The sequence below is a fragment of the Helianthus annuus genome, chromosome 14 (assembly GCF_002127325.2).
Source record: "Helianthus annuus cultivar XRQ/B chromosome 14, HanXRQr2.0-SUNRISE, whole genome shotgun sequence".
Lineage (NCBI taxonomy): Eukaryota > Viridiplantae > Streptophyta > Magnoliopsida > Asterales > Asteraceae > Helianthus > Helianthus annuus.
In genome coordinates this window covers 123,481,734-123,503,323 of record NC_035446.2, presented here as the reverse complement: position 1 = coordinate 123,503,323, position 21,590 = coordinate 123,481,734, and the positions used below count along the sequence as shown (strand labels likewise).

The 21,590-nt window shown below is 36.1% G+C and overlaps 1 protein-coding gene and 1 long non-coding RNA gene across 14 annotated transcripts; one reads left to right on the top strand and one right to left on the bottom strand.

Annotated features, from left to right (window-relative positions):
* Positions 1-7,726: 7,726 nt before the first annotated feature.
* LOC110909280 lies at positions 7,727-21,340 on the bottom strand. 13 transcript variants are annotated; one of them, XR_002575320.2, is made up of 8 exons: positions 19,820-21,328; positions 19,443-19,549; positions 18,005-18,100; positions 17,772-17,847; positions 17,607-17,667; positions 16,644-16,722; positions 16,292-16,419; positions 15,793-16,210 (listed from the first exon to the last, which is right to left on the bottom strand). It is a non-coding gene; the product is annotated as an uncharacterized LOC110909280 (long non-coding RNA). The 13 variants fall into 13 exon arrangements; XR_004879313.1 differs by adding an exon at positions 7,727-9,322 and having other exon boundaries at positions 15,958-16,210; positions 18,005-20,530; XR_004879305.1 differs by having other exon boundaries at positions 15,785-16,210; positions 18,005-20,038; positions 20,565-21,340.
* On the top strand, positions 10,810-11,472 carry LOC110909279. Its single transcript, XM_022154310.2, has one exon. The coding sequence runs from the start codon at positions 10,907-10,909 to the stop codon at positions 11,297-11,299; it is 393 nt and encodes a 130-aa protein (XP_022010002.1). The 5' UTR covers positions 10,810-10,906; the 3' UTR covers positions 11,300-11,472.
* Positions 21,341-21,590: the final 250 nt, after the last annotated feature.

Sequence of the window (21,590 nt, the reverse complement as noted above, 5' to 3'; positions counted from 1 at the left end):
GATTGATAATTGATTGAATGATTTTACAAAAGAAAATGATATGCTAGTAAGCATGGACGCCTCCATTTACAAAGGAAACTCTGGCGAAATTTTTCTGAAATTTCAACACTTAGAAAATATTTTTCTAACAAGTGTTACAAATATATTTTTTTAACTTGGTTTTCAAAATAAACTTCGCCATGATTTTTATTACAAAAATATTAAGTGCCGGAGGTTGATTTTCGTAAATAAAACTTGATAAATATATATTTTGTACTAAAACTCTTGTGTGATTGCTTGTTTATTTCGTGAACTAGATATATTATTTTTAGGGTAAAAATAACATAACTTATAACGCCATGATATTACGACTCCAAAATAATACCAAAATTCTCACAAAAATAAATATTTAAGTTACGCATTTATTATTGCAATACGAAACGCTAAAACGTCACTTATGTAATATTTCGGAAAAATACTTTTACATGTATATTTTGGTGAAATATCATTTTGGAAAATCTATGAAGTAAAATATAATATTTTTGGGAAAATATGTATATTTTGAATTAAGATGTTTTAAACAAATAATTTAAATATATTTTTCTAAGTGAGACTTAAAATATATTTTCGGAATTACAAGTGTACATGTAAAAATACCCCCATCCTTGGGAAGGAAATACACCTATAAAATAATTAAGAAGTGTGAATACGAAATAGTTGCCTAACTATTTTCCTAAATACAGAAGTTAAGTTAAAATAATTAATATTATTTTAACAAGTATAATATCAAGGTAACGCAACTCAAAACATTAAACCCTAAGCCAAGGCACGGCCCGTTCGTCTAATAGACATTAGTACGTGTAGGTCGTCGCGCAGCAGATCGAGTTTGAGATTGACGTTGCAGGATACGCACTTCTGTGAGTTCAGGTCCCCCTTTTCTCTTTACTGTTTTCAGTTTTATACTTCGGGGGTGAAATACATGCGACAATTATTACAAACATTTATTTACATGGTATGGTTAGCGTAGGGAGAGTTTACTACTAGATCATGTGAGGGGTGGGTACAACACTTAAGGCCATTAATCCTCGTTGTAAGGACCGAGGGACACAAGAGTGATAGATCTATTTGGGTGTAGCGAGCCCACACCCGTGAGGCCGGGGCGGCCCATAGAGGTGACTGTGTCTTATCGCCGAAGCCCGGTAACAAATTTGCTAGGTTTGAGTTTTCCTGACTTTCTCACACATACCAGTGGATTTGCAACCCATTGGTGATCTCTTTTTCCTTATTGCTACATACCAGGGACTTTTATTCATACATGAAAGGTTTATACATACTCACTTTTACATGAACTCGCTCAACTTTTTGTTGATTTTTCAAACTACATGTATTTCAGGAAATTAGTGAATCTGGCGAAGTATGCAATCGTGTCAAGCTGCGTATGGAATAATGAGGTCATCCAGGTTTAGGAAGTGTGACCCTTGCCTGGATGGGTTACAAGTCTTAAACCATGTTTTTATTCAAGTCTTTTGTTGTGTCGTATGAACATGTTTCAGTTATGTCATGGTTGTATTTGTTTTATGTGTCGACTTTCAAAACAATGATGTTGTGGTAACTTTTAAAACTTAATGAATGGATGACTATCATGTGTTTTATTTCAAAGAACATTGTTGTGATTGTGCTATGGTATTAAGAAGTCACGCCAAATAAACCCACGCTTCCACAAAAGCCAGGGTGTGACAATTGATATGAGATCTGGGTATCATCAACTCAAAGTAAGAACTGAAGATGTGCCAAAGACAGCTTTCAGAACGAGGTATGGACATTTTGAGTTTTTAGTGATGCCTTTTGGGCTCACTAAGCCATACTTAGATAAGTTTGTCATTGTCTTCATAGACGACATACTTATCTACTCTCGTAGCCAAGTTGACCATGAGAAACACCTCCGATGCATCTTAGGATTGCTTCAACAGGAGAAATTGTATGCTAAATTCTCCAAATGCGAGTTCTGGCTTCGTGAAGTCCAATTCCTTGGACATGTTGTTAGTAAGCGTGGTATCCAAGTTGATCCCGCCAAGATAGAAGCCATTATGAATTGGGAAGCACCGAAGACGCCTACAGAAATTCGCAGCTTTCTGGGTTTAGCTGGATATTATAGAAGATTCATTGAGAACTTCTCGAGAATAGCTGCACCATTAACTTCTTTGACCCGTAAGAATGTGAAATTTGATTGGGGTCCAAAGCAACAAGAATCCTTTGAGATTCTTAAGAAAAAGTTGAGCAATGCTCCAGTGTTAACCTTACCCGAAGGAATTGAAGAGTTTGTTGTATATTGTGATGTTTCACACACCGGCATGGGATGTGTACTTATGCAGCGTGGCAAGGTGATTGCCAATGCGTCACGACAACTGAAGGTGCATGAAAAGAATTACACCACCCACGATTTGGAATTGGGTGCCGTTGTATTTGCATTAAAGTTGTGGAGATTATTTGTATGGAACTAAATGTGTGATCTACTCGGATCACAAAAGTCTCCAACACTTCTTCAATCAAAAAGAGCTCAATATGAGATAGCGCCGTTGGATGGAGACTCTAAATAACTATGATTGCGAGATACGCTACCATCAAGGTAAAGCGAACATGGTCGCTGACGCTCTAAGCCGAAAGGAAAGAGTCAAACCAATCAGGATCAATGCCAAGAGCATTGAATTAAAGAATAGTCTGAATGAAAGACTATTAGCTGCACAGAGAGATGTTGTTTCGGAAGTTAACCTTCCAAACTAAAAGTTAGGTATAACTGCTGAGCAGTTAGCACCTGGCAAGGATGGAATCCTCAGGATGAATGGAAGAATTTGGGTTCCTATTCATGGAGGACTTCGAGATGTAATCCTCCAAGAAGCACACAACTCCAAGTACTCGGTTCACCCTGGACGTGACAAAATGTATCAGGATTTGAAAGCTAATTATTGGTGGATAGGTTTGAAGAAATCTATTGCCACACATGTAGCTAAGTGCCTAACTTGTGCTCAAATTAAAGCCGAACATCAAAAGCCATCAGGTCTACTACAACAGCCAGAACTTCCCACATGGAAGTGGGAGATCGTAACCATGGATTTTATAACCAAGTTACCTAAAACAAAGCACAGAAATGATACCATATGGGTCATAGTTGATAGACTGACTAAGTCAGCACATTTCTTACCCATCAAGGAGACTCATAGCTCCCACAAGTTAGCCCAATTATATGTAGATAAGATTGTATCCCTTCACGGAGTGCCGGTGTCTATTATCTCTGATAGAGATACAAGGTACACCTCGCACTTTTGGAAAAGTTTCCAACAATCTTTGGGCACTCGTTTGAATTTTAGTACTGCTTACCATCCTCAGACAGATGGACAGAGTGAGCGTACAATTCAAACATTGGACGACATGCTTCGTGCATGTGTTATTGATTTAGGTGGTAGTTGGGATGACCACTTACCCTTGATCGAGTTCTCCTATAACTATAGCTACCATACTAGCATTCAGGCTGCGCCTTTTGAGGCATTATATGGTAGGAAATGCAGAACACCCGTTTGTTGGGCAGAAGTAGAAGAAGCTCAATTGTCAGGACCTGATATAGTCCTTGAAACAACGGGATAAGATTGTCCAGATTCGTGATCGCCTGAAAGTTGCCAGGGATAGGCAGAAAGTTATGCTGATAAGAGGCGGAAACCTCTAAAGTTTGAGGTTGGTGATAAAGTCTTACTAAAAGTATCACCCTGGAAAGGTGTGATGCGTTTTGGTAAGAAGGGCAAGTTAAGCCTAGGTATATTGGACCATTCGAGATTATCGAATGTATCGGTAGTGTAGCTTATAAGCTAAACTTGCCTGAGGAGCTCAGCGGAATTCATAATGTGTTTCAGATCTGTAACCTTAAGAAATGCCTAGCCGATGAATCGCTAGCTATGTCTCATAAAGACGTACAGATTGATGAAAGCCTGAGATTTGTTGAAAAACCTATATCGATCGAGGATCGTCAGGTTAAAAAGCTCCGAAGGAAGCATGTGCCTATAGTAAAGGTCAAATGGGATGCTCGTAGAGGTCCCGAATATACGTGGGAAGTTGAGTCCACTATGCGACAAAAGTACCCTCACTTATTCCAGTAAATCTCGGGGTCGAGATTTCTTTTAAGGGGGTGAGGATGAAACACCATGTAAAAACGTGTCCAATTATGTATAGACACGTGTCCTAAACTCTAAATATGTGAAAGATTGAGTTTGAAGGACTAAAGTTGACAAACAGTGAAAATATGTATGCGAAGGGACTAAAAGTGTCAACATGCCAAACTTGAGCCTCTGAATGACCATACGTGAAAAATATATTCTTAATCGAGTGATTAATTGGACATGAGAAGCCGTTTGTGAAAATAATCGAAAGATTATAAAACTATAAGGGTTAAACGTGTCAACATGTTAATTCTGACCTCTGAGTGACCGTTTAACGAACCCGAGGCTTCGAAATATTCAAATATACTCTCAAGAATATGTGATAAAAATTTCACGTGGTTTCGAGATCGTTAAGCAAGTTTTCAAGACTTTGGGCTATAAGTGTCAACTTGATGAAACTTGCATTTATAGTGATATATAATGAAACCGAGCCTAACGAAGTTTGTTTATACATCCTTGAGCCGCTACAAACTAACTACAAGGGCCTTACATGCCAAGGATGAGGTTATATAAGGTTTTAAATGGCCAGGGACTAAAGCTTCCATGTTTTTAACCTGGAAACCAGGTCTACGCGGCCCGCGTAAGACCCCTCTTGACACTTACGCGGCCCGCCTGAATGTCGCTAGCGTAGAAAATGAAGGACAGGTGCAGGTTATTCAAGTTTAACCGACTTATACTCGTTTGTATCGATCCTAGGGGCTCTCAAACGGTTTTATAAATCAACTAGGACACCTGGAGTGATCCTAGGATGTTCCTTAACAGCTGCAAATGATCTAGGAGCTTCGAATTTAGTATATAAAGGGCACTAGTCTTATGTTCATATGTACACTTTTGCAAACAGTCTTCAAGGACTCACTTCTGGTGCTTGCAAGGATTAGGAGAAGATTACCAAGTGTAGAAAAGATAGCAAGGACCCTAAGTAAGAGTCTTAATCCCTGCTTAGTCGTTTTAATTAGCTTAATTACCGAAAAGTCAAACTTGTCGTAATATAGATTTGACTTTCGTTTTAATCCCAAATGGTCCAGCCACTGACCAAATCGAAAGTGGTTATGGAACCATATTAATGTAGGTGATTAACTCTTAAAAGGGCACCCCCTAATTATCTCGTTTGACTAGTTAATTGTCGGGTCAAACTAGTTTGACAAAAGTCAAACTGGACAAAAGTTTAAAAATGAATCAAATTAATAAAACAGAGGTTCTAAATTATATTTTAACATTCTAATGACTTGGTAATTAATAATAGAACATGTTTTATCAGTCCTAACCCGGCAATTATCAGTCTAAGGTCAGTTTATAACCGAAAGTCGCAAAAGCTTGACTTTTGCTTTGACTTTCAGTTCTGACCCATTTAAGCTTAATTCTCCCATGTTTTAAGCTTCCATTAGGACCACATTACTCAATAGTATAACCCTCTGGAGTTATATTGCATGATGCTTAGTGGTTTGAATTATATGCACTTGGTCGTTAATATGCTTAAAAATGCCATAAATGCCCTTTTGACACTCAAATGAGATTTTTAGCAATGTGAGTGGACAAAAAGCTTTGCTACTGATATTTAGACTTGTCCTAAAAATTTGACATCAGTTTAAGGTCTAGATTAGGAGTTATGCTCAATATCGTAATTAAGAAGCTTTTTATTAATTAAACGGCATAATTAGCATATAGCCTATTTAAACCCAAATTTTGATACCAAACTTTTTACCCACTGATGTAAAATAATATTTTGGATTTTTGAAGATTTTTATTTATTTTTAAGTTGACCATAACATAGGGTTCTAGCTTTGATTCGGTAAATGTCGGTTATACCCTTTTTCTTGAATAAAATGAGTTTTACATAACATTTTGATACCAAAATTTTTGCTACTAATTTTATATGATAAATAAAGTATTTTGAACTTTATAAACTGATCAAAAACTCATATTTCCTATTTTAACCCGAAAATCACTTAAAACCGACTTTTACGCGTTTTAAGCGCATAGTATGAGTTAAAACTATTTTTGGCACATAAAACTTATTACCTGCTGATGTTTTTAGTTAATTTATGTAATTAAACAGTAAGCCAAAATTTTAAACTCATAATTCTAATTTTGACCTTTAAAGCTTATGTGAAATTACCAAAATGCCCCTACGGTGCATAGTTGGGTTATAAAAGATAAATTTCACATATATGCACTACCCTACTGTCATAACTTATAAAAATACATATTTTTACTGAATATATCAGACCTGAAACTCGGACTAATATTTAAACTCTTTTATAAGCATTAAAATTACCAAAATGCCCTTATGGGACTTAAATTGGTTTAAATTACTTTTTTGGGCATATATGTTAACATCCTACTGATGTATTAACATATTTTAAGCATAATAACAATTAAGACCTGTATATAATTCATTTGGTTACCCCTTACGCATTTATGCGTTCGGATCGGTTTATGTGACTAGTTTACGTAAAATAGCCGAAACGGGTTTAACCTTATCATTAATTCCTCAATTTCCAGAATGTGATTAGTTTACCCATATTATACAAGTATCCAATCTTGTCGGGTCTAAACCACATTCTATCCCGGTCTCCGCTTAATCTAGCGTTTAGAACCGTAAAGTCTCCTTCTAGCTAGCCGGACTAAGTCCTTGACTTAATTAAAGACCCGTTAGCATCCTAACATGTTATTAAACCTTCTATACAGATTGAATAGCATCCAGTAGAAGGTACCATCATACAGTTTAGGATTTTACTGCTGAGTTACCTTTCACATTAGCTCAGGTAAATACTTTTGACTTATTTTCCCTTATACGGGCTTGAGATATGGTATTCTAATAATACCACTTGGTCGGGTATGAAATCATTTAATCGGATTGTGATTAATAAATTTACATAACCCGTTTTAATCTGTCTTGTTTGATAACGTAAACATTGGGGGTTAATTCGACCGTGTCGTGGATATCCTCGGCTCATTTCATTTGAATATGGCCACGACCTATGCACGGGGTGTAGGCATACACCTGACAGATGCAAATGCAAATGCTAAAATATAAACCCACATGTTGGGGATAACTCCTTTCTGGGTTCTATAAGTGGTGAGTCGGTTAATCACGACCGGCTTCCAACCGGCCCCAATTATATGACAAACATGTAAATTTGTATACAAGATTATTTTTAAATAATTGTCCCAAGTTATAAAAGATTTGTGCCATGTGCACTTAAATCAATTTTCATAAATGTTTTCAAAAGAGTCAGTTAATTGTATTTACCAGTGTAAACTGACGTATTTTCTTAAAGACTGATTGACAGGTACCTCTCGTAATAGGCTGGAGCTATTAGGTGTCATAAGAGGATCTTGCAAATCCATAGATACCTGAAGTCTGTTATTTTGTTTCTTTGTACTTTTTATGATCCGCCTGTGGATCTTATTACATTCCAGTCTGTATATTCATTCACTCGAACACTCAGACATTATGGTTTATAATAGTTTATTTACCAAGCCTTCCGTTGTGCTATTATATTGTGTGTATTGACAATGATGATATCAACTACGTCACGATACTCCCCGCCGGGCCCACCGGTAATATGTGGAAATATAGGGGTGTGACAATTGTGTGTCTTTTGAACGCCAAAATCTAATCTCGCAACCCCTTTTGGACATAATCGGTTTGTGCAATCCTTCAACAAGGTGGGTATCCACGTTATCATACGATCTTTATCTTTATCACCAAGATGCAGTTTACTTGTCTGAAATGCTGAATCTACCGACATATCATTAACTTGGAGTCGTATCTTCCATCAGATCCTATTCATGTGAAGACATAATCAAGTTAGTTCCTATCATTTCTCATATAAGATCATGATTATTTTGCAATAATTACATCTCATGGTCTACAAAGTATTTGAATACTCCCCCCTAAAATTTTATATGTACAACCATTTACTGAAAAATTAAATATTATAAAACATGCTTTATTTAAAATAAAGTCTTCCACACCAGGCACACAAAAACATTTGTCAGCAAGAAAATGAGTGTGTCACAGCAGTGCTGATTGCACGATCATGTTAGATACCATAACCAAACCTGTGATTTTCCTCTTTAAATTTGTATCTGAAACAACCACTGATAATAACCGGTGTTACTAACAGTCCTCCTTGGATGTTCCTACACTCATAAGTAATTCAGTTAGAGAGTGGAATCCAAGCCATCGTAGTCTTGGATTGTCCCCTTTCATCAAAATAAGAAACCTCCCGATATGCCAAATATTTTCCCTCATTGATTTCTTTTACAACCATTGGTTTGACTCGCCAAACCTGTGTTGCTTTAAAAATTTTGTTTGTAAAAGATTTAAAGTTCGAAATAATTTTATGTTTAAGACCCGGAGGGAAAGATTGAGGTTTTGATGTGTTGGTCCTTTTCATTTTTGAATCACGTGAAACCGACTTCATATGTGGAGATCTGGATGGAAAGTTTTTCATCTGATCTTTCAAAGACGTGTGATTTTTACCTTATGATCTAGAGAAGTAATACTGGTTGCCTTTACCGTCTGGATCGTGTCGTTCTGGGCGTTGCTTGAGCACTAGACCTTCTTTTCCACATTTAAAACAAGCCTTGAATGGCTTTTGAGACTTTGTAGTTCTGTGTGATGCAACTAGGGGCGGGGATTGCTTTGAGCTTGACTCAACATGTTGACAAAACTGAGGTTCGACAACTTTAGATGATCTTTTGATCTTTGACTCCCCAAGATTTTCATTTGTCTTTGATTCATCATCTGAACTCGTGCAATCATCAATATGGAAGTCTTTTTCCAATAGATCTTGATTTACTAGACTTGCAGAGTCATTTAAGGTTGTTGGTTCTTGAACACCCGATGGTTCAATGTCTTCAACCTTTTTACCAGCCTCTGTTACTGAAGTTTCCAAGTCATTTGAGCTTTCCCATCACAAACATCAAATTTAGGTCTATGCCTATTACAGTTGTCCATCTTAGTTAAAGAGGTATATTTCATTCATCCCGAATTAAAGTTTTGTTTGATTTATCACAGTTCCGGGCGAACCAGTTAACAGTAATATAGCTGTCGCCTGAATACCCTATTCTTATTTTCGTGCCACCACAATCCTTATCGCACACATCCTCCTCATGCTCAATCACATCTGCATTGCTTTCAGAAACGTTAGTAATTTTATCATTTTTACAACTGACATTTTGTGTAATTAAATCATCTTTATCGATTAGATCGTTATCCGGATGAGGAGTGAGCATGGGTACATAGTTTTTGTTGTGAGGAGGAGGAAAAATTTTTCTTTCATTTCCAATCTTTTTATAAGCCCTATCAACCGCTTAAAAAAACAATCCTTCACATATTTAACACATGCACAATGAATTCAACAATTTGCAAGCAACAACAACTAATTAATCATTGTAAAATCAAATTCAAATGCACATTACACTTTTAATGTGCCAATTTCCAAATAATTTAAACTACTCAATTCAATAATTTGAACTAAAACAATACTGAAACATCAAAACAACATAGAATCGTATATTATAACACTAATTGAAGCCTACAAAACAAAATCACCAACAACCTCTTCTAACAAACCATATCAACCACCAAAAATAAAAACAAACCTACACATATTCAACAATTTGCAAACAACAATTCACTACATACGTATTTTGTAAAATCCTAAAGAACGGTAACTTACAAAAACGGATGATTCAACTGCACGACCCCCGACGCAATGTTAAAACATCAATATAAGACAAAATAAAATACTATATCAACATTTGAAGCCTACAAACCCTAACCTAAACAAATCAACAATAACTTCTACGATTGGGGATAATCGCTCTCTATGATTTTCATCTTGTAACTCTTTGTCTTCCTTAATCGATGGGAAAACATAGCCCTAGACTAATTGAAAATGTATGTATATATATCTTAGAGGAATCATTGCCTTTCTTGTTGACTAAACGATGTGATGGTTGGCTGGAAAACTGCCATATGTCGCAACCACCGCATCGTAACTCCTCTCCAAATGTATATGTGACAGTTGAAGATGAAAGGGAAGTAAGAAAGAGAACGACGTGAACAATAACGTTAAGTTACATTTTCCATGGTATATAAATACACACGATTAGCTTTCATTAAATTATATTATATACATTGTGTTGATTAATTTACAGGACTAATGAATACAAGACCACTAGCATATTTGTTTTTATGGCTTCCTCGACGTGATGGTATAAAATTTATCAAAAACAGAACTGTATCCGCAATAGAGTATTTTTTTTTTGCATCGCAAGCAAGCCATACTGATTGTCTATATGGTAAGCATAGCCGAACTGCAACAGGTCGAACAACATCAATACCGATACTTGTATTGTTTTTTATGGGTTTAGACCAATGTAAAACACGTGTTCATATCCTCCTGGACATATCTTTTTCAATTGCTTTACCGAGTACCCATACCATACAGAACAAAATCGAGACTAATCAACAATGAGAGATCTAGAAGAAAAATTTAGAGGTATCCTAATATTTTTTTTAATAATAAAGAAAGAATGTTAAATATGACATCATCGGTCAGATCCACGACTTTGCTATGACCAATAGATCCACATATACTTCTCCGCCATTGATTCATCCATTACTTGCTCACTAATCCACCTACCTTCACACCTCCATCAAACCCCCATTTCATCTTCCTCAACCCCTCAGAAACCCACCACCAATGGCGTTAGAATGGGTGGTTCTGGGCTACGCCGCCGCAGCAGAAGCCGTCATGATCCTCCTCCTGACTCTCCCGGGCCTCGACTCCCTCCGCAAAGGCCTCATCGCCGTCACCACCAGCCTCCTCAAACCCTTTCTTTCCGTCGTCCCCTTCTGTCTCTTCCTGTTGGCCGACATCTACTGGAAGTATGAGACCAGACCCAGTTGCGAATCGGTTACCTGTTCACCGTCTGAACACCTTCGTCACCAGAAGTCAATCATGAAGAGTCAACGCAACGCTTTGCTTATTGCTACTGCTCTTGTGTTTTACTGGATCTTGTATTCTGTTACGAAGCTTGTTGTTCGTGTTGACCAGCTTAATCAGCGGATTGAGAAGTTGAAGAACAAGGAGTGAATGGTGAATTTCAGATGAGTTATGTTCTATCTGGATCTGATTATATTTTGTTAATCGAGTACCTATTATTGTTAAATGTTATTCGAATTTGAAAACCTATTATTGTCGAATACTCGAATATTATTCGAATTTGAGGCTTGGTGAAATCTACTATGGATCATGTTATGGTGATATATATTGAGTTTTTATTTTGGTATATGTTACTATGTTTGAACTGTTCTTGTTGATTATAGGATATGAAGTTATGGAGATGGTTTAGATTCGATTTTTTCGACTGGTTTTAGGCATTTTTTGTTTTTTGTTAGAGCTTGATTATTAGGCATTTGGGTCGTTAGCTAAACTTGGGAAACCGGTTTTGGAATTCATCGAGATTGAAAGGGGGGAATTCTTAGTTGGATTTGGTTGAAGTTAGTTTATTAGAATTTGCCTCCCGATGTGAATTAGACGGTGTGCTTAAAGTTTAAGATGGAGGGGGGGTGCCCGACCCCCTGAACTTTTCGTTCAGTAGTGTCCTGTATGTAGTTTTCATATAGAATTCTTTAGGTATGTACGTTTTCGACCCCCCCGGTTTTATAACTTTTTTAGGTATATACGTCGAAATCGGGAAATCTCAAGCTTCGCCACTGCTCACCAGCGTTACACAAGTGCTTTGTTTCTTCTGCTTTCCATTGCTTTGTTTCACTACCCTGTTATGATCCCCTTTTAGCGGTGTCAATCATGTCATGTTGACAAGTTGAATAGGTGAACCCGAAATTCAACTGATAGATACCGGAAAATAAAGGGCTGATTTATTGAAATGATAAGATAGTTGGCCTGATTCGAGATGGCTAATCTCCAATACAAAAACACTTGGTAATCAAACTAACAAGACATAGAAAACTAGGGTAGAAATGAAATACTTAAATAAGAAATAGAGAGGTTACTAATCCTAAAGTTTAGCCCTTAAATTCAGCCCTTTGACTCGTTCTTGACTTTCACTCCAATAGCAGTCAACCCCCCATTAATTCAGCCCTAAATCTTTGCTCTTCATTGATTGGGTCGAGGTTATTGAACCGGGACCCGTTGGATCTAGATGGGTTAACCTGCTGACAAGGTCGAGTCCTATCATCAACACTTCTCAAATAACCCCTCCATAATCTAAATAGGAAATTTTTTAAAACTCTTAAACTTAAACGGGTTAATACGTCAACCCATTAACTAAATGGATCATGTTCATGTTAACCCATTTACGAAAGATGTCGTGTTCAGGTTTGAGCCGTTTAATAAACCGGTTCAGTTATGTATTGACCGAAAACCTGACTTTTTTCATGTCGTGTCAAGATTGCCTCCCCTAGCGGGAATATTGCAAGTTTGAGATAAAACCAACCCGTTTGCCATTCAGTTTTGCAACGCATTCCAGATCATTCGCTGCTACTTTAATAGAGTGAAGGTCATAAATTTATGGTCTCATCTACCTGTTTCCCATTGAGTTTTGCAATGTTATGTGATCGTCTGTTAAATTGAGCGATTACAATGACAGAAATAAATACGCAACTGTGAACTTTATTTATTTGTTGTTATGGGCACTGCTTGTGTTATGCAGCTGCAGATACTGGTTGGTTTGCTTTCTCTGTCTTTTGTGTGAAATCTTATTGTTGATGGTTGATAAATGATCAATGATGTCATTTTCATGGGTGCTCTTGTTTTCATCTCGTGTGTCTACCGTTTCTGTATCGAATACTTGAAGACCACTTGATCATCATAAACTCAACATGAAGGTGAAAAAAACAGACTTGATATTGATTGTTATCATGGATTAGAGAAGAAATGTACTGATATCCTTTAGTAGGGATAATGTATTTCATCCAAGTATTCAACTTTTTCGATATGAAAGTGTTTTTTTACAGGCTATGTAAATATGTATATGGTTTAGTTTTAGAGGTGGCAAAACGGGTGGATTGATCACTTTTAGGCTACTTCCAATAATGGGTTGAACAACTAGTTTTTGAAGAAACGTAACCTTTAAGTTGTATCATCTTTTACTTTGACTAATGTTTTATTTTTGAAAGAAAAATGATAAAGTAAAAAACAAACTGTTCTTTGCATTTATAATGATATTAAATTTTCTTGACGACAGTTCTATAGAATTTATTGAGTGCAGGCCTTAAAGTTTTTTTATTGTGTGGTTATGCATAAAAATTAATAAAACAAAAATCAGAAGTATGATCCCAGCTCAAGTGGTTGGGAGTAAGGCCAGAAGTTTTTTCCTTCGGGTTTTCTTTACTGAGGTGTTGGGTTCAAGTCTCCCTCTTTTCAGCAAAGCTTTGCCGATGAGGGGTCGCTCTTTGCCCATGAGTGTTCCATGGGTTTCGACCTGGGGTTGGTGCGGTGTAAGCCAAAGACTTACCCGGCTTCTTTGCCAATAAAAAAGGAGAAAGTCAGAAAACTAGCCTATGAAACACTAAAGCTCTTCATGAAACCATATGCCACCAATCCTGCGATATCACATTACTCTCCTTATGGGTAAGGTGGTGGTACCATTACCCTGACGTACTCTAACACCCTCCAATCTTGCGATGTCACACTACTCTCCTTATCCACTACCCTAAAACGCCCAATTTGATGGCATCACTACTCTAAAGCATGGACCCTACCATTTTACACCCCTGTCTTTTTCTCTCCCTACACACTACTCTCTCTATCTCTCTCCTACCCTCACACGCTCTCTCGGCTTCTAAAACCAAAACTCACTACTTGCAACCCTCTACTCGCACGACCGGTGTTGTTGTTGCCGGTCGGGTAGGGGGTACCCGAAGCTAGATCAGCAAGTGGCCCAAGTGCCCTAATGAGTTAACTAAAAAGTGTAAATGTTCATGTCATGTCATTGCCACGTAGGCATTAAGGCTTTAACTAATTACACTCTTCGAAAGTGTGTAAAGGTTTAACTAAAAAGTGGGTGATGTGGCTTAGTGTGATTGACACAAACCAATAGTCTTCCTATACTAATAAGACTATCTACAACAGTGGTTGCTGGTGCCACCTCACCTTGCCTATCCGTTCTCTCCCTCCCTTGCAACGTGCGCCCCAGCCAAGACCCACCGCCTCTCTCACAATCCCCCGTCTCCTTCCTTCACGGGCGCGCCCTTGGCGACGTGCAGCTCCCCTCGCTCTCTCTTCCACCAAACCATCCACGTTGGTCTACGTCGGAGAAGCTTACTACGGGCAGCCTCCTTACAGGCGCGATGGAGATAGTCTAACTATAAATGCATGTGTGACACCTTCCTAGAATATCCATCTAGGATTCTTCCACTTGTCATAATCACATTTACTCTTAACTTTCCCTTTTAAAATGTTTTTAATTTCATAACATATATAATTATACTAGCCTAAGATCCCGCGAGTTTCACGGGTGGCTTAACACAAATATATAACTTAAAATTGTTGAAATAATCATTTGAAATAAATAAACGTTCAAGTAACGAAATCCATTCCTCTACCCGCGGGTACGTAATGTAGTTTTCAATAATAAAAGGTACATAAACAACATTTTAAAACTCATTTGTATCTTCTTTCCCTTCCCACATTAATTTATTTGTTCCGTTTCATCAGTATCCTAACTTTGTCTCCATGTGTATTCATAATTGGACCTCATCACCCCAAAGTTAGAGAAATGAATTCATATCAACTCATTTTCATAATGGGTTTTTATGTGTTATCAACAGGTTGGTATAGTTTTTCAATGCCTCAGTCTGAGACAGCTAATTTGGTAGAAGCTGTGGAACCAATAGAGACAGAAAATTTGCATTCCATCACTAATCAACTGGGTGTTTCTTTGCCTATCATTTAACTGCTAATCAAATTGCCCAAAAATAAATATAAGTTTAAAATGGCACAACAGTATATGAGTTAAGTGCCATACTGCTAACAGTTCTTGGGGTACTTGAATTAACAGAGTAAATTAAGACATGAGTATGCACTAAACTTTGACCAAACTGTGTGACTTTAACCGTGTAAATTAACATTTACATTCAGAAAAATGCAAGTGGGTTTATTTTAGCAATTTTAAACATGCAAAAAATATTTGTGAAGGGTGGAAATAACCAGTAATTTATCAGTTCTTAAAAGCAACACTTGTAACGGGTCAACGAACACCAGACATTTATGATTAAGAAAACTAAGAATGAGATACACTCACTGTTACCAGTTGTAAACACTAAATGCACAGGATAAACACAACTGTAATTAAAATATCGTTACTTACATAGTCCCTAACCAAGCTGTGCTGTAACACGTTGTGGCTTATTCGTAAACTCTTCTTTCAATCTTTTTTTCTAATATTTGACGACTCCACTAATTATGGCAAGTTGGTAATAAAAAATGGAATGTTATGCCAATAACAATCCCAACCATTGAATAAAACAAATTAGGGCGTTATATGCATTATAATAGAGCTTTGGCCCACTTATGAACCGTTTGACCGGTTCAAGCCCATTTCCCCTGTTTCACCATCTTAATTAGTTTTTTTTATTTGACTCGTTTGAGATAGAATACAAAGCAAATCGATTCATTGATAAGCAAACGGGTCAAAACTATCACCTCTAAGAAAATGATTGCATTGTTACATAGCAGCAATATATCACAAAAAATGCAAATAAAAGCTAAAAACTTACATAAAGTACCTTGTTGGTGTTGGTGGGGTATATAATGTTGCCAAGCATATCTTCCTGCTCCAGAAAGTAAGATCATTGATTGAAGGGGAAGATAAATAGCCTTCCTAACGAAATTTGGACTACTTGTATCTCTAACACCAACAGATGCTCTAAACTCCACAATGCAAGATCCTAATAATGAAAGGCTATAAATTGAGCCCTCAAATGCTGAATGGGTATCTACATGCGGGAACAAACCCACGCCTGTGGGGTATTTGTCAAACTGTATCAAAGTATAGAAAATATCTTTATTACTCGCAAAAAAATAGAATTAGAAGGGCTAAATATACATTCCTTGGCTTACCAATGGAGGTGGTAAAATGGGACCGTTCGGCAGCGGGTCAAAACGGGTAACTTAGGCACCGGTTGGTTGGCCCCCAAAACACCTAAGTCCAAAATTGCGTTAGCCGAACCTCGACCATCTTCTAGCAACTGTAAAGAGATAACCTTGAGGTAGACAATCCCTTTCAAAATCAAAGAGAACATAATAAAGGGATACGAAATCCCTACAAATCCACATTGATTAGAGTTTTAAATAAGAAACTTAATTAAAAGCTATTAAAATTAGAAAAAATGTATTGCGAATTTAAAGATTTCCTAATTGATTGTCTATTATCTACAAAAAATGAAGCGTAAGACTCTAAGAAAAAACATACCAAGCATAGCTTAAAAGACATCTGTATGAGGAGGGATTTCATAGTCCCTTGCAACACACCGATAGATAATGCACACTTTCTGCATTTACAAAATTTATAGAATGTCATGTTGAGCGTATAATTATTGATCGATACATTCCATATCGACATAAATTCACTTATTTTATATAACTAACGTACATCGGTTTCACTAAAAAGTAAACATCAATAAAACTTATACTACTAGACATTGATAGATTCAATCATGAGAAGCAAATATATAGAACTGCTTAACTATTCAAATATGTACTAATATCATTACACCTCCCACGAAACCTTTAGTGCTTAAACTATATTCAATATCGTACTTAAACTATATTCAATATAGTACTTAAACTATATCTATTAACCATGCCTTTCTACATGCCTTTTTAGGACATTTGCCAATAGGATCCTATAAAAGATAAGACCAAGTATCCATGAGATTCCATGATGAATCTGGAAAATCTGAGCAAAGACATCATAAAAGTAGTATGTTCAAAACTATAAGCAAATAAGATCACGAGATAACATAAGAAGTTGTCTGTGCAAAATTTACATTAATGTTTGGATGAAGAATGAAGGAAGATGTAACTGACTGATTACTGAATCGTAAAGGTGGAAGAAGGCTTATCAAAGCAACAAAATATTTCTTAGACACCAAGGAAATCAAGGAGTCAACTTATTTGTAATTTTCTCTTTGAAGTTCTATATGTGTAAGTAGAAGCATAAATAAATTTACATTCCCAAACCCACAGTCTAAAGTTTTATATAGTCTACACCACAAAATTAATTTCCTTGACTAAAAAATATGTCCCGTTCCGCTTTCAGATGCTTTGCGGTTCTGACCCAGTCATCCTAATGTTCTAAAAAAACCAAAAAATTTAAAAGCCTTATAGAACTCAACTAAGAATGACATTCTTCTGTGGTTAACAATTACATTACCTTTGTTATGGAAATTGAAGCACTTGTTTGTTGTTAGAACCTGAAGCCATGAAAGGGTTGGCTGGACTAATAAAGAATCAGGAGTTAACTAAATGCATTACATATATGATGAAATCTAGCAAGAAAAGTTGAACAAACAGGCATTTCAAATGAACCATCACTTACACAAAACGAATAATCCAACCGAGAGATCTTCAATAGAACGTGAATGTGAATGCGAATGGGAATTATCATCTTTTAGCTAAACAAAAGACATATACATGTGTAAATGCAACACGCGAACCCACGCACACATACATTCATAGATCACAACTAACCACGTACATGTATCAGTCTTATGGAACACACTGCCGACAAATATCTACTAAGATCTCGAAAAAACATTAAAAGATGTGTACCTTTTTCGCTGTGGTGAGCTGCATGCTTTCTAGAAAGAAATCCAGGGAACAATGAATGGGGTGCTCAAACTTCAGAAGCGACATCCTTCTCCCACACTTACAAAAGGTAAACAATCAGCATAACTATAGATCAATTATGACCCCAAACAACAATTTCATGTCAGCTCTAACAGAAACCACTTTGAAATAATATACTTTTTGGCGGAAGAAATTCGTCTTGTAGATCTCACATAAATGAACCCATGGTGAATGGTAATATAATTCATCAATGAATCAGAAGGGTCCTCTGGTGACTCGGGGTACGTAAACAAAGATCAGCCACATCACAAAATTTCATTCGACAAAAACTTAATATCAAATACATGTGAAAAATTGGCAGAGTGAGTGACAAATATATGAGTCTATAATACCCAAACTAAAATCATTTTTAACCATAAAAAGAAGAAAAAATGCGAGAAATATTTAGAAAAACAAAAATAAAAAAGAGGGCAATTAACTTAATTAAGATACACCTCCATTCACTAACTTAAAAACAAAACAATGTTCCAAGTACTGTCGTTATAGCATATTATATTTATTTAAAGTTCCATTTAGAGCTAATGCATATAGAAACACCTATGCTTTAATTATTGAGCTAAATAACAAAAGTATCAGCTTGATCTTTCTTTCATAAATAATCTTAAGAAACCAGTTGGAAACTTGCAGGCCAGATACCGCCCACTTTATCCTCGTTAAAAGTCACCTACTTCCTTCTTTTGTACATATGTGCAACATAGTGCCCACATTGGGTTAAGGTTCCCACGTGACTCACCAGCCCAATATTACTATTCTTCATCTAATCTTTCTAAAAGTATAAACAAAATAAGTATGAAAAACTAATTCTCATCCCCATCAGATAAAAAAGGAGCAATGTTTTAAAAACTGGTTTTTAAATCGTACCGGGTTAGGCTCAGAAATGGTTCAACCGGTTGAACCGGGTTATACCGGATTAGTCAACCGGATTGACTAATTTACCCAATAAATCCATAAAATACAATTTTTACTCAAAAAATAATCCAAAACTACCTATTTTTATAATAAAAAATATTCTAAAAGTTAATCCATAATAAAAAAATAATAAAAAATTTCACTATTTGTACCTTTTTTGGGCGCTAAGTTTTACTAAGAAAGTAATTCGACACATTTTTTTGGCCCATGAAAGATTAAAATTCCAAATTTAACCTTTGACCCGATATCGGTATACCGGTTTCATAGAATTTACCGGCGGTACAACTTCTTTGTCGTTCCCTCAATTTAGCGGCATGATTCGTGCCAGCCAAGATTCCGGCATCCGGTTTAACTGGTTCAACCGGCCGGTATAAACCTGTTTTTAAAACATTGAAAAAGAGTAACATACGTGACAAAGGCTAAAAATAGCGGGCAAATTATTTAACCTTACCTTGCCCTAATCATTTCAAAAACGCTATGCAAACTTAATAATTCCCATAAACTTCAGATAATTCAACAACAAACTTGTTGTTCAGTACTGCAAATCGCACAGATTACCTAAAAAACCACCATAAAGCAACATGTTACCTCACATCCACGAAAAACAAACAAAAATCGGCCAAAACATAACAATATTGGTACTAAAAAGCATGATTGTGCGCAAGGGCCATCGTTTTTTCACTTAACGCCACAGATATTACCATCAATGTGAAGATTAAGCATTTGCACTTTTGTTTTAATTCACCTTGAAAATGAAATAAATTTAACTAAATTCTTATTAACCTGAACGAAAAAGGAATGATCAATATGGGTTGTATTTTTACTAACCTGCAAAGCTGTAAACTTACAGAAGCTTTGTGGATGAAAGCAACAATGTGATGAAACCATCTTTCTGGTTCGAATGCATCAAACTTGACCCTGCCTATTGCATATGGCTGATAAGGTATGGTAATCTCCTTTCTTCACATCATTACCAATAGATACATCATCACCCCGCAAAGCATATAAATCTGGCATCTGACGGTGTTTCCACCTAAAAGTTTCATCCTAGTAAACAACAGCATATAAAGCTTGCCACATTTGTATTATAAGATGTAAAGTTAGCAAAAGTGTAATAAAAAAATTAAAACCCTTGAAATTGTTTTCGTAAAAAAAATCGGCTTATCATTGAAATATTACTTCTTCTGTTGAGACGCTAATTATTATTAATAATAATTAATTTATAACTTTTAGACAAAAAGAACTTTCGGTAGGCCCAAGCTGTTACGATATGAGCCTCTGACTCTCCAGTAAGTTATGAGAAATTGCTAAATAACAAAGAACTTTTCATTCGCATAATCAACAGGGAAATCATCCTTGTTATACTATTGTAATATTTCCTTGCGCGTCAATATTTCCAGCCAAACATACAATAACTCACTCATAGATTGACGAAAACCTAAATCTAAAAACACGAATCTCATATTTCATATCATTCATTATGTAACATGATTCATGAAATCAACAACAAAATAAAATTGTATATTTGATTTCTAAACAAAATACATATAATGAAACAAAAAAAAAAACATACGTGTGAAGCCGATTGAGGAATCGTTGTCAACTAAATTGGTGGATGAACAGATTTAGAATGTAGGGTTTTTGAAAAAAAAAACAAAGATTCAAATACTTGTCACATAAATAAACCGAAAACATCAAAGATCAAGAAGAAACAACATACATGTATTTACAATTGAAGAATCGCCTAAAAAGACGAACAATAGGTAGAGATACAATGTGTCGGGTTTGTGAAGTCCAAAACAACAAATCAAAGATTTATAACAATAATAGATCAAAAACATCAAAATCAAAAAAGAACATCAGACCTGTGTTACCAATTGAAGAATAGCCATAGAAAAGAACCGTTTATAGACATTGAGTATGTAGTGTTTATGAGAGCAAAAACAAAAAAAAAACCAATAATACGATTAACACTATTCGAATCAGAGAACAAAAACATCAAAGATCAAGAACGAAAAACATATTTGTAATTAATATTGATGAATCGCGAAAGAAGAACCAGATGCAGCAAGAGTTTGGTTTGGGGTTTGGAGAAAAAGGGACAGTGTGAAAGATATCAATAATAGAGGAAAGAACATAAGGGATCCACCGCAGACCAGACGCCGTATCTCAGCCCTCTCTTTCTCTCTCAGTCTATCTCTCTCTTGCTTTTAGAAAATCCACAACAATTGTTTAAAAGGTGGGTTTGTGATCTAGGGTTTGTGATTGCAATGGGATCGAAGGATAAGGGGGAAGCGAAAAAGGAAAGTGCGTGATTGATAATACGGTCAAATAAAAAGGCGATTGTATAGTGAATTTGGTTTGGCGCTCAAAATTAAGAATGGTGGTGTAAGAGAAGGACAGGTGGCAATTATAGGATTAAAATAATGCCAAGTGGCACCAAAGTGTTTTGTTTTAATATAGATAATAGATTGAACTTCTAAATAACTCTTTTTTTTTTCTTATTTAAAAACTTCTAATTAGGTCTCCAAATATCACCAAAGTTTAAAATTATGTTCGTTAAAATATTTAAAATGAACAATAAGGATAAGAATTGTAT